Source organism: Callithrix jacchus, chromosome 19 (assembly GCF_049354715.1).
Source record: "Callithrix jacchus isolate 240 chromosome 19, calJac240_pri, whole genome shotgun sequence".
NCBI classification, from domain to species: domain Eukaryota; kingdom Metazoa; phylum Chordata; class Mammalia; order Primates; family Cebidae; genus Callithrix; species Callithrix jacchus.
Window position 1 is genome coordinate 50,848,602 of NC_133520.1, and position 13,642 is coordinate 50,862,243.

General features: G+C 42.4%; 1 protein-coding gene across 1 annotated transcript; it reads right to left on the minus strand.

Annotated features, from left to right (window-relative positions):
• Window positions 1–1,001: 1,001 nt before the first annotated feature.
• On the minus strand, window positions 1,002–11,992 carry COA6 (cytochrome c oxidase assembly factor 6). Its single transcript, XM_008985789.5, has 3 exons — window positions 11,763–11,992; window positions 11,095–11,254; window positions 1,002–1,326 (listed from the first exon to the last, which is right to left on the minus strand). Exons 2-3 carry the CDS (start codon window positions 11,236–11,238, stop codon window positions 1,231–1,233), a joined length of 240 nt encoding a protein of 79 aa, XP_008984037.1. The 5' UTR covers window positions 11,239–11,254; window positions 11,763–11,992; the 3' UTR covers window positions 1,002–1,230.
• Between the last annotated feature and the right edge of the window lie 1,650 nt (window positions 11,993–13,642).

Consider the following 13,642-nt stretch of genomic DNA (forward strand, 5'->3'; position numbering starts at 1 on the left):
CAACTTGCTGAAGGCTCAGACAATCTTCAGCACTTATTAGTAATGAAGTATTTTAAAATTAAGGTGTAGACATTGGGTAGACATAGTGCTGTTGCATACTGACTAGACAACAGTAGAAACGTAACTTCTATGTGTACTGGAAAGTGTGTAGCTCACTCCGTTGTGGTATTCACTTTAATGCAGTCTGGAACCAAACCTGCAGTGTCTCCGAGCTATGCCAGTACATCAAATCATCGCGATTATTTATAACACCAATATAAATGCTATGTAAATCAATGTTATACTGTTATTTTTAAATTTTTATTATTTTTACTTTTTAAAATTTTTTCTTTTCCCAAATATTTTGTTCAGGGTTGAACCTATGAATGCAGAACCCACAGAAGGCCAACTGTATACCTCTCCATTCAATTTGATGTAGTCTGCTTCCTTAGCATACATGCCTCCCTATATTAGATTTATACCTAAGTATTCCTTTAATTTTTTTTGGTGCTATTCATAAATGGTATTTTTAAGTTTTAAATTCCAACTGTTTATTGCTGGTATATAGGAATATATTTTTCCTTATGTATATTGACCTTGTTTCTTGCAACCTTTCTATGACTGACATAGTTCTAGGAGTTTTTGTACATCCGTTGGTACATTCTGTGAGATATTATATGTGAGTAGAACCAGTTTTTCTTTCTTTCTTCCCAGTGTGTTTGCTTTTTCTTTCTTTTTTGTCTTACTGAACTAGCTAGGAATTCAGTTACTGTCCCAACATTAACTGTGATATTAGCTATGGGCTTTTTTATAGATGACTTTTATTATTTTGCTTATATATTTTAAGTTCACCCTTCTTCCTTATAAACCTTCCATAAACCCTCATCATTTCTCACTTGGGTTGTTGTAATAGCTCTTTCCTGTATTAAAATGCTAACTCCCATTGATTTCACTTCTATGTATATTATAAATTTTATCTGCCTACTTCCCACCCTCAAAACAAAACAAAACAAAAAACTGCATGTGTTTATAACAGGTTTTAATTTGTAAAACAAGAGATTCCTTATTAAATTATAAATACCATTTTATTTCAATTTTTTACAAATCTGGTTCTTGATCATCTTAACTATCAAGAGTCATATACAGGGAATAAATGTTGATGTTCACTATGATTCAGGCTACTACTGTCCCATAGTCAGTAGAGCTTTTTTTTAATGTCCAGAAAGAATACTGTCAATCTTTATGAACAGCCTAGGATTTTGCAGTTGTTTTTGAAGGCTGGAATTCCCCCGCTTCAAATTTTTCTTTGAATTTTAAGTAGTCTCTTCTTTTATCGAAATATTTTATCTGTTGAAAACGAAAAAGGATTGGAAATCAGGGCAAGTTATGCAGCTTAGATAAGCAAAAGCACAGACTGCAACAACACATTATTCAACATAAATGTAAGTGACTTAAAGATAGAACCATTTCGAATTGAGGCATTTGAGGAGTAAGTCCCTGAGGAGAATGTGTCCCAGTGAATCCTAATCCTTTTTGAGTTATAGACCATGTTAAGAATTTGAATAACTCAGGAAACTTTTCAAGAAATGGCCCCATGTACACACAGGTGACCTGCCAACAAGACTGGCTAATTTTTTTGTATTTTTGGTAGAGATGGGGTTTTGCCACGTTGGCCAGGCTGGTCTTGAACTCTGGACCTCAAGTGATCCACCCACCTCGGCCTTCCAAAGTGCTGGGATTACAGGTGTAAGCTACCACGCCCAGCCTGGACCATTTTTCTTATCAAATCTAAATTCACCTTCATTGTCAGACTAGAAAACACTAGTTCTTTTATTAAAAGCTTTTCTTAGGACTTAATTATTAAAATACTTCAGTGGTGCTTGTAAATAAAAATTCGCTTGGACTGCGAATGTAAAAATCTGCCCTGCCCTGTATCAATGAAGCTGGGATACACATAAAGCCAGCTGAAAGCAATCAGGTCTCCCAAGGGCATACTACAGCCATGGAGGATGCTAATAGACCCTTTATTTGAGTGACTATTGCTTTCTTATTCACTAAGAAATCTTGTTCTTTAAAATCATCTACCAGAAATTTGCTGTTTGAAGTCTTATCTGTAAGAAGGAAACATCCCACTTTTGTCTAGAGGATCTAAGGCACCCTGACACAGAAGCAGCCTTGATCTCCAGCCCAGCGTCAGGATGTCAAATCACATTTCTCAACATGAACATGACACTAATCTTTTAACTTCAAAGAAATGGAAAACCCTGGGCCCACTTTTCAATCCAGAGCTGATGATGACACCTATGGTTGTCAAAAAAACCCTTCACAAAAATCAATAAATCCAGGAGCTGGTTTTTTGAAAAGATCAATAAAATAGACCACTAGCCAGATTAATCGAAAAGAGAATAATCAAATAGATGCAATAAAAAATGATAAAGGGGATATCACCACATATTCCACAGAAATACAAACCACCATCAGAGATTACTACAAACAACACTATGCATATAAACCAGTAAACCTGGAAGAAATGGATAAATTCCTGGACACTTGCATCCTCCCAAGCCTAAACCAGGAGGAAGTCAAAACCCTGAATAGACCAATAACAAGAGCTGAAGCTGAGGCAGCAATCAATAGCCTACCAACCAAAAAAAGCCCAGGTCCACATGGGTTCACAGCCGAATCCTACCAGACATACAAAGAGGAGCTGGTACCTACCACTCCTTCTGAAACTATTCCACACAATCCCAAAACAGGGAATCTTTCCCAAATCATTTTATGAGACCAACATCATCCTGATACCAAAACCCAGCAGAGACTCAACAAGAAAAGAAAACTTCAGGCCAATATCCATGATGAACATAGACGCAAAAATCTTCAATAAAATACTGGCAACTGATTACAACAGCACATCAAAAAGCTTATCCATCACGATCAAGTAGGCTTCATCCTGGGGATGCAAGGCTGGTTCAACATACGCAAGTCTATCAACGTAATTCCCCACATAAACAGAACCAAAGACAAAAACCACATGATTATCTCAATAGATGCAGAGAAGGCCTTTGACAAAATTCAACAGCCCTTTATGCTAAAAACTCTCAATAAACTAGGTATTGATAGAACGAATCTCAAAATAATAAAAGCTATTTACGAAAACCCACAGCCAATATCATACTGAATGGGCAAAAACTGGAAGCATTCCCTTTGAAATATGGCACTAGGCAACGATGCCCTCTCTTACCACTCCTATTCAACATGGTATTGGAAGTTCTAGCCAGAGCAATCAGGCAAGAAAAAGAGTATTCAATTAGGAAAGGAGGAAGTCAAATTGTCCCTATTTGCAACATGATTGTATATTTAGAAGACCCCATCATCTCAGCCTCAAATCTCCTGAAACTGATAAGCAACTTCAGCAAAGTCTCAGGATACAAAATCAATGTGCAAAAATCACAAACATTCCTATATACCAATAACAGACTTAAAGAGAGCCAAATCAAGAATGAACTGCCATTCATAATTGCTACAAAGAGAATAAAATACCTAGGAATACAACTAACAAAGAACGTAAAGGACCTCTTCAAGGAGAACTACAAACCACTGCTCAACGAAATAAGAGAGGACACAAACAGATGGAGAAACTGTTCTATGCTCATGGTCAGGAAGAACCAATATCATCAAAATGGCCATACTGCCCAAAGTAATTTACTGATTCAATGCTATCCTCATCAAGCTACCAAGGACCTTCTTCACAGAACTGGAAAAAACCACCTTAAACTTCATATGGAACCAAAAGAGAGCCCGCATAGCCAAGTCAATTCTAAGCAAAAAGAACAAAGCTGGAGGCATCACACTACCTGACTTCAAACTATACTGCAAGGCTACAGTAATCAAAACAGCTTGGTACTGGTACCAGAACAGAGATATAAACCAACGGAACAGAACAGAGGCCTCGGAGGCAACGCCACACATCTACAACCATCTGATCTTTGACAAACCTCACAAAAACAAGCAATGAGGAAAGGATTCCCTGTTTAATAAATGGTGTTGGGAAAACTGGCTAGCCATGTGCAGAAAGCAGAAACTGGACCCCTTCCTGACACCTTACACTAAAATTAACTCCAGATGGATTAAAGACTTAAACGTAAGACCTAACACCATAAAAACCCTAGAAGAAAATCTAGGCAAAACCATTCAGGACATAGGCATAGGCAAGGACTTCATAACTAAAACACCAAAAGCATTGGCAACAAAAGCCAAAATAGACAAACAGGACCTAACTAAACTCCACAGTTTCTGCACAGCAAAAGAAACAATCATTAGAGTGAACTGGCAACCAACAGAATGGGAAAAAATTTTTGCAATCTACCCATCTGACAAAGGGCTAATATCCAGAATCTACAAAGAACTAAAACAGATTTACAAGAAAACAAGCCCATTCAAAAGTGGGCGAAGGATATGAATGACATTTTATAAAAGAAGACATGTATGAGGCCAAAAAACATATGAAAAAATGCTCATCGTCACTGGTCATCAGAGAGATGCAAATCAAAACCACATTGAGATACCATCTCACGCCAGTTAGAATGGCGATCATTAAAAAATCTGGAGACAACAGATGCTGGAGAGGGTGTGGAGAAATAGGAACAGTTTACACTGTGGAAGACAGGGTGGCGATTCCTCAAGGACCTAGAAATAGAAATTCCATTTGACCCAGCAATCCCATTACTGGGTGTATGTCCTAAGGATTATAAATCGTTCTATTATAAGGACACATGCACATAAATGTTCACTGCAGCACTGTTTACAATAGCAAAGACTTGGAACCAACCCAAATGCCCATCAATGATAGACTGGACAGGGAAAATGTGGCACATATACACCATGGAATACTATGCAGCCATAAAAAACGAGGAGTTTGTGTCCTTTGTAGGGACATGGATGAACCTGGAAACCACCATTCTCAGCAAACTGAAGTAAGAACAGAAAATCAAACACCACATGTTCTCACTCACAGGTGGGTGTTGAACAATAAGAACACATGGACACAGGGAGGGGAGCATCACACACTGGGGTCTGTTGAGGGGGGAAACTAGGGGAAGGACAGTGGCGGGTGGGAAGCTGGGGAGGGATAACATGGGGAGAAATGCCAGATATAGGTGATGGGGAGGAAGGCAGCAAACCAGATTGCCATGTATGTACCTATGCAACATCTTGCATGCTCTTCACATGTACCCCAGAACCTAAAACACAATAAAATATATATATATTTTTAAAAATTAAAAAAAAAACACTTCATTTAAATTTTACCTAAACTCCATTCTTCCCCCTAAACTTCTAATAACGCTCTTTTCCTTTGTTGGTGAGATGCCCACAGTTCCTCTCGTGTGTGGTCTTCCTGGTTACAAGCATTCGTAAATCAGTCTACAGATTCATCCCTGGCAGTCTCAGGCTGATTGGGCTAGGACAGACGTTCTATGAAGGATACCAAAGAAAGAAGTGGATAATGTCCTTAACATTTTTGTGACAAATTAATAAATGTTTGCATCTTCTGTCACATCACCAACTGCCTAAGACAACTCCATTTAGAAGTCCTACTGACATTTCAGTCCCAATTTGCCCAGAACTTAGCTTCACTCCAAACGTGTTTCTTCTTTAATACCTGTTTCAATGAACATCCACCTAGACACTTAGATCTCTGTTCCCCTCTTCACTACCATGGCACAAACCCTCATCATTCTTCACCTGGGTGGCTGTAATAGCTCGTTCACTGGCTTCTCTATTTCCAGGCTCAAACATCCTTAATCCACCTGTCCCATGCTGCCAGAGTATAATCTTTCTAAATCCCAAATTTAATAAGGTCACTTGTTTGTTTAAAGATTTTTCAAGGTATCCGTATTGCCTTTAAGGTCTGTAAGACAAACAAGGCCATTGATGGCTCCAGCCCTGCCCATTTGTCCATCTTCTCTGAATTTACCAGCAGTCCTGGAACTGTTTCCCTACAGAGCTACCCCATGCTTATTTCCTGTGCGTCTTGATTCCATGCCTTTGCATATTACCACATTCTTCCTGGAAAGCTCTCCTCCCTAGCCTCATCTTCTGTTTCAACCAACAGGCTAAGACCCTCAACACATGGTCCTTTCTCTAAAAGGCTAATGAATCAACAAGGATTTATTGAGAAGTACTGTATACACAGAAGCGAGTGTCCTCTAAACCACTAAATAAGACGCAGGGCAGTAGTGTGAATGCCAAAATACTGGGATTTCTGGGACATTTCAAAGTTTCATAGGAAAAAGACAATATGTGAATTTGATATTAAGACCACATATCTTGGATATTTGGTTGTTCTGTTTGTGGAACTTTGTTAGACAATGCTAGAACAATAGGCCTGATCCCTGCTCCTAAGTTTATAAGGGCAGTTCTTTATAGCAGTATGAAAACAGACTAATAAACCACCATTTTCTCCAACAATACTCAGGCCACAACTCGTGTGTAATTTCAATATCCACATACCAATCTTTCAATACTCTGGCCTCTCAGTTCCTTGACCTCTTCAATGATCTCATCTTCCAACCTACCTTACTCCTAGGATCAAAGCTTATATCTTGTCCTCATAACAAACATAACCCTTCCATAATTCCACTTGTGCGAATCCCATTCTCCAACTCTCTGAACATTCCCTCTTGGACTTAAGGCCAACAGTCCCCCAATCCCACCACCTTTTCACTGATTGTCATCCCTCTCATGGCCTCACTTCCCTCCTTACTCCTAAATCCAAAGCTCTCCAGTGGTTTCCTGTATTATTAAGAGTAAAAGCTCCATCCATGGCTGAGCACAGTGGCTCACACCTATAATCCCAGCACTTTGGGAGGCTGAGATGGGCAGATTGCTTGAGTCCAGGAGTTGAAGACCAGCCTGGGCAACATGGTGAAGATCCCATCACTGCACTCTAACCTGGGTGACAGAGTAAGACCCTGTCTCAATAAATAAACAAATAACCTCCCTGGCCTCCCATCTCTTGGCTCTGACTTTTGCTATTTTCTTCTTACTGTCCCTTAAACACATTGGTACAGGTTTTTGGGTGTATGTGTCTTTTAAAACGAAACAAAACAGAGTCTCACTCTGTCACCCAAGCTGCAGTGCAGCGGCATGATCTCAGCTTAATGTAATTTCTGCCTCCCGGGTTCAAGTGATTCTCCTGCCTCAGCCTTCCAAGTAGCTGGGATTACAGGCGCCCACCACCACACCCAGCTAACTTTTGTATTTTTAGTAGAGATGGGGTTTTGCCACGTTGGCCAGGCTGGTCTCAAACTCCTGACCTCAGGTGATCCACCCACCTTGGCCTTCCAAAGTGCTGGGATTACAGGCGTGAGCCACCATGCCTGGCCCATCAGTGCAGGGTTTTGGATGTTTCATTCTCTTTGCCTGGAATCCTCTTCACCAGGTATCTGCCTATCTGTTCCCTAACCCTTTTCATATCTTTGTGAAAGTAGTTTCTACATAAAACCTTTCTTGATTATCCTGCTTAAACCTGCACCCTTGTTTGATTTTTTATTCTATCACTTATCACCATATAACATCCTTTTAATTCTACTACTTGTCTCTCTCCCGACACTAGAATGTATGCTACATGAAGGCTGTCTACTTTTTTTCTTTGCTCTATTTTCCTATGGTACACAGGAGGTGCTCAATAAATATTTGTGGAATGATTAAATGAACAGGATATGGACTAAAAGAAATGACACTAGTGGAAAGATTTTTTTTTCTATATCATTATTTCATTAAAATGAGCAGGTTATGTGTTCTTGAATTTTTCTTTAATAAATACTTTTTATAAAACGTGAAAGTATTACTTTTCTTGTCAGAAGGGGAACACCGAATCTCCACTCTAGATCCATGAACTGTAATACTCCTTCCCTGGACAAGTGCTTTAACTAACTATGAATGCATGAATTCCTCTCCTTCACCCACTGCTGCTGAGACTGGCTGAAGAGAATACTCAGCTCTGCAGTTCTATGGGCGAGTTGAATAGATACAGAGACCCCATGTGGGGTGCTGTGGTGGCTTCATCCTGGCTGCAACTGAATAGGTGGGGTAGTGGCCACTACTGGGCCTTTGTCCAGATTCCCTCTGCAGAACTATGTACCCACTCCCCACTGTGCTAACACAGGATGGCTGCCCACTTCTCCAGAGACCTGCCCCTCAGCCAACGCCAATGACTGGCAGGCACAAAAGCCATGAATTATGGTGCAGTTCATTCTCCAGAGCTTCCAGAAGGATCAGACTGAAGCTGGACAGCAGCTAAGCTCACAGCCCTGACTTATCTAGTCTCCCTCCCGAGAACACTCCAATAATTCAGTCGAGGCTGACACCCAGGCCCCTGGTCCTAAATTGATGCTGATGTCTTTCACTGAGGCTGGAAGCACGGGAGGAGCGGTCTACTGGGTGCAGGACGGGGAAGAGCTCGCTCTTGTATACGCAGAGGTCAAGGTTGGTCCTCGTGAATCTCCACCTAGGAAGCTAACAGGTGGCTGGAAAGGTGGTTCTGGAGTTGGAGAAAGGGTCAGGTTGGAGAAGCACCTTTGGGCATTGCATGGGCTGAAGGCTCATGCTTCTCCCAAATTCGAATGTTGAAACCTTAACCCCAATGTGAAGGTATTTGAAGGTGGGGCCTTTAGGAGGTGATTAGGTTCAGATGAGGTCATGAGTGTGGGCCCTGCTAATCTGATGGGGTTAATGTCCTTACAAGAGGAAGAGACTGGACCTCTCTCTCTCTGCTGGGTGAGAAGACAGCAAGAAGGTGGCTGTCTACAAGCCAAGAGGAGGGCTCTCATCAGAAACTGACCATGCTGGCATCCTGATCTTGGACCGCCAGGCTCCAGAACTGTGAGAAATATATTTCTGTAAGGTATTTTCCTATGACAGCCTGAGCTAAGATAGGCATCAACACATAAGTTGGGGCTTAAAGCCATGGCTGTCAATAGGATTGCCTTGGATGGGTGAGTAGCACAGAAGGGAGCTCTAAGGAACACGGGCACTTAACAGACACACAGGAAGGCATTCCAAAGAGCAGTGGCTGCTAGACATGAAAGGAACTGGGTGAGAGAACTGGAAAGGGACCCAAGAAGACGGGGCTTTTGTATTTAAGTAAACTTGAATTATGACTAAGTTTCTAGAACATGAGATTTGTGCAAGCTATTTTTATGGATCCTTTTCTTGCATGGTAGGCACAGGAAGAAGTATGTGGGGTCTGGAATCAGACTACTGAGTTCAAATCCAGGCTCTGTGACTATAAGAGACTTCATGTCAATCTGCCCTTGTCTATAAAACCACTAAGAGAGTTCCATGAGGGGTAAGATAGATGACACATTTCAAGTGTGTAGAGGATGTACTCAATTAATGTTAGCGGTGACCAGGACACAGTGACCTGGAGAGAGGTTAAGCCCTCAGGGCATGGCGCCCAGTCTGCCTGAGTGGAAGAGATGTACAATACAGAACCAACGGCTGGCTGTAAAAACCCTTTCTGACACACAGACTGGAAGCTGCCCTGGAAGTGTGGGAGTGGGAGCCATTAGGCTGGAGAAACAGCAGTGAGTTTCAGGAGGAGAGAGAGGATAAAAGTGGGACCGAAGAGGAACTCCTTAAACCTGGAGTTCCTCTGAACGTATCTGTCTAATGGAAAAACTACAGATGGATACCATTTTCTGCTTGAACCATTATCTAATTCAATCATAAAGTCCCACATTTATCAGTTTTCAGTTTACATGTCAAGTTACGCATTTTGTCTTCATAACAATCCCATCAGATAGGTTGCATCATGCTGGTTTTACAGATGAAGAGTTTATCTAAAGCAATTTCTGGCCAGATGTGGTGGCTCAACGCCTGTTAATCCCAGTGTTTTAGGAGGTCAAGGTGCAAAGATCACTTGAGCCCAGGAGTTTGAGACCAGCTTGGGCAACATAGTAAGACCCTGCCTTTACAAAAAATTTTTTAAAAAATTAGCCAGGCATGGTGGCAGACACCTAGTGCCAGCTACTCAGGAGGCTTAAGTGGGAGGATCGCTTGAGGCCAGGAGGTCAAGGCTGTAGTGAGCTATGATCACGCCACTGCACTCCAGCAGGGCGACAGATTGAGACCCTGTCTCTAAAAAATAAAGAAAGAAAAATAAAATTTCTGTTCACTGCATTCATCCCCAGCTCAGCCCACCAATATAACTCCTTCCCCCGCATCATACCTTTCTTGTGGTCTCCTTGAAGGCCTCTCAAAAGTTTGAGGTGCCAGAGGGTAAAAACCCTAAAACCACTTCTCTAAAATTATCTGTTCTCCTACTACATGATAGTTTTGGAGCAGCATAAGATAGTGAAAAAGCACAGACAAATCCAAGTTCAAATCCCACATCAGCCGACTGGGCCGGCCTTCGAATTACAATTCTGCCACTCACTGAATAACAAGCGAGTTACTTCAATGCTCTGAGCTTCAGTTGCCTCCTCTAGAGCTAGAGAATAACAACACCTATCTTAACGGGTGTTGGTGAAGATGAGCTGTCAAGCGCTGAGCACACAGGGCCACTCACTAACCTCAGTAATAGAACAGTCCCCTTCCAATCCCCACTTGCACTAAGGGTGCGGAATACAGTGCTTGAATGCCTGTCAGGGACCCAGAATCCACAATATGAACCGTTTCTTTCTTCTACTTACCAAACTCCTTTCTTTATAATTTGGGTATATGACTATATGATTTTTGGTGAGCAACTGGGAACTATTTTATTTCTGATAATAGCTCTAGGCCGATAAGTTTGCCAACTCCTCCCCAAGATTAAATACTACCCCTTCAGAAGATCCTGGAAAAATCTAGCAGTGAAGTGAGCTGAAATTTTTTTGTTATTGTTCATATGTTTGTTGTGCTTTTCAATGCCCTTTAATGTGTCAGCTGACATTCTCCAAAGGTCTACCTGATGTAAGTGCATCAAACAAGGCTGGATGACCCGACAAGGTTTTCTCCGCTCCTCCAAGAAACTGTTGATTGACATGCCTCAGATAGTGCTTCACGTCAGCCTACCACTGACACTATAAGCTCGATGTATCTTAACAGGGAAGAGAAACACATCAAGTGACTTACCCACTGTTGGGGACAACTCGATTCAAAAGAGCTTCTTAACTTCTTGCATTGAGAGGCATCGTCTGTGTTCTCATCTAAACACTTCCAGTACTCATCCCGGGCTCCCCAGCAGACCTGCCTTTCCTTCATAGATGGGGCTGCCATTCCTAATGGGATGAAGCTGTTGGCCAAAATAACATTTGAGATTAACGATGAACTTTGTAATCTGAAGAGAAGTCAAGGAAAGAGTAAAACAGTCAATCTCCTCTTCCTTTAAAAATCAAAAAAAGCATGCTTCGAGATTTTGATGATACAACTGAAAACAATCAGTTCTCAGTTACGGCATAAGAGCACTAGCAGTAAAGGCTCATCTCACACTGTGATTTGATCCCTGCTGGGGCCGCAGTGTGGGCTAAACTGTGGCTCTGTCCCAGTCGCTTAGGGCAGCTCATTTATTCTCTCCGAGCTCGTTTCCCACCGGTAAAGCGGGGACAGCAGTGCCTAGTTCACAGGGTTGCTGTTCGAACCTAAGCGCTGTAGAAACGGGTGTGTGGGGGCCAAAGTCACCAAGCAGGCGACTGCAGTGCCACCCCATTTTGCACAAGAGGAACACGCCGCTTGGGGACAGTAAGGGACCTCCCGGGCCCGTACTCCACGCGTGCCCCACCCGGACCCACCAGCGAGCCTACCTCTCTGCCCGCCCACGTTCGGCTTCCTTTCGACGTCGACGGGAGGACAGGGTCACGCAGGCCACCAACCGGCGGAGGAGGGGCGCGGTGCCGAGTCCTGGCACTGCAAGGTCGCCCCGCCGGCTAGAGCTCTAGAAGCGAAGACCTTTCCAATCATAAAAAGCAATTCACGCGGCGAAATCGCTGGCTCCTTTTTGATCCTTCCGGGCCACCATTGACTTTTCAAGGAGGGGCGGGACTTCCTGTTTTGCCCTTTTACCTGTAAAACTGACTTCCGGCCTTCAAGGGCAAGGAGGGTATATGCACATTTGTGGCACAGCGTCGCCCGGGAGCCCCGCGAGACAAGGCGAGCCGAGAGTTTTGTCTGGAAGTTTGCACTGTGGGTGCGAGAGCTGGACGGAATGTTACAGAGCCGCGATGCCTTCTCGTTTTGTTTTGATTTCGATACAGGGTCTCGCTTTGCCGCTCAAGCTTGAGGGCAGTGGTGAGAACACGCCTTACCGCAGCCTCAAACTCCTGGCCCCAAACGATCCTCCCACCTCAACCTCCCAGGTAGCTTGGACTACAGGCGCATGCCACCATCGCTTCCTGGATTAAAATAAAAGGGCGAAACGGGCCCCAGAATGAGGCGGTGACGTCTCAGAGCCCCATGGCAAATGAGTTGTCCAGGCTGAGAACCCAGTGAAGTACAGCCAGGGAAGTGCGAATTGGTCAGGGGAGTTGGGAAAATAAATATTTGTATTGTTTTAATCTCCCTTGTGGCTTTTTTTACGCCCCGAAACAGCAAGATATTTTAAAAGGGGATAAAAAGGGCTGCTTCAAATGTTTTCAGACGTTATTTTTAATATGTCAGTTAATATTTTAGAAAAAAATTTTTGGGCCGGGCGCGGTGGCTCAAGCCTGTAATCCCAGCACTTTGGGAGGCCGAGGCGGGTGGATCACGAGGTCAAGAGATCGAGACCATCCTGGTCAACATGGTGGCGTCTCTACTAAAAATACAAAAAATTAGCTGGGCATGGTGGCGCGTGCCTGTAATCCCAGCTACTCAGGAGGCTGAGGCAGGAGAATTGCCTGAACCCAGGAGGCGGAGGTTGCGGTGAGCCGAGATCGCGCCATTGCACTCCAGCCTGGGTAACGAGCAAAACTCCGTCTCAAAAAAAAAAAAAAGAAAGAAAGAAAGAAAAATTTAAAAACATATGAGTTAGTATCTCAGCAAAATCTTTATTAAAAAGCATGTTTGTGGTCAGTCATCTGGCACCTCGTTCCCAATAGATTCCATCTGCTCCATCATCTAGATAGAAGATAAGCAATTTACCATTTACACTCAGTGCAGTTTGATCCATTCCAAATTCAACATACGCAGCCTTTTCAGGGTGGCTCTGTGAAGCTAAGTCCCACCAAATATGTGTTCTGCAATACAGAAAATATTTCCCTCGTAGTTAATGGACTCTCATAGTGGATTCACTTTAGTTTTACCACAGCCACCCACTTCTTTTACATTATGTCTGTTGACGTCAGTTTTCAGAGGTATCTTTTAAATATGACTGATGGGATGTAAAAGGAATAAAAGGAAAGAGTCTTAGACGACTGCTGAGTCTAAAAAAGAAATGTGTTTTAAATTTATATATACCTAATGAAAACTATGTATGATACAAAGTGAAACGACAGAATTACAAAGAAAAAAATGCATGGTCATATTGAGTAACTTTTATAGGCCTTTCTCAGTAATTGTTAAGACTAGCAAGAGAAAAATTAAGGACATAGAAGATGTGAATAACATGGTGTAAAACGATGCAATTAATACATACAGAACAACATGACCAAAATCAGAATGTAGTTTTTTTAAGGCAGACACATCATCACAATCAACCACATATTTA

Excerpts from the sequence above, each read along its gene's own strand:
- COA6 (XM_008985789.5), bottom strand. The coding sequence starts at position 11,238 with ATGGCAGCCCCATCTATGAAGGAAAGGCAGGTCTGCTGGGGAGCCCGG. Across the intron at positions 1,327-11,094 it reads CGAGTTGTCCCCAACAGTGG|ATAAAATATTTCGATAAAAG; the intron begins GTAAGTCACTTG and ends CGTTTTCAACAG.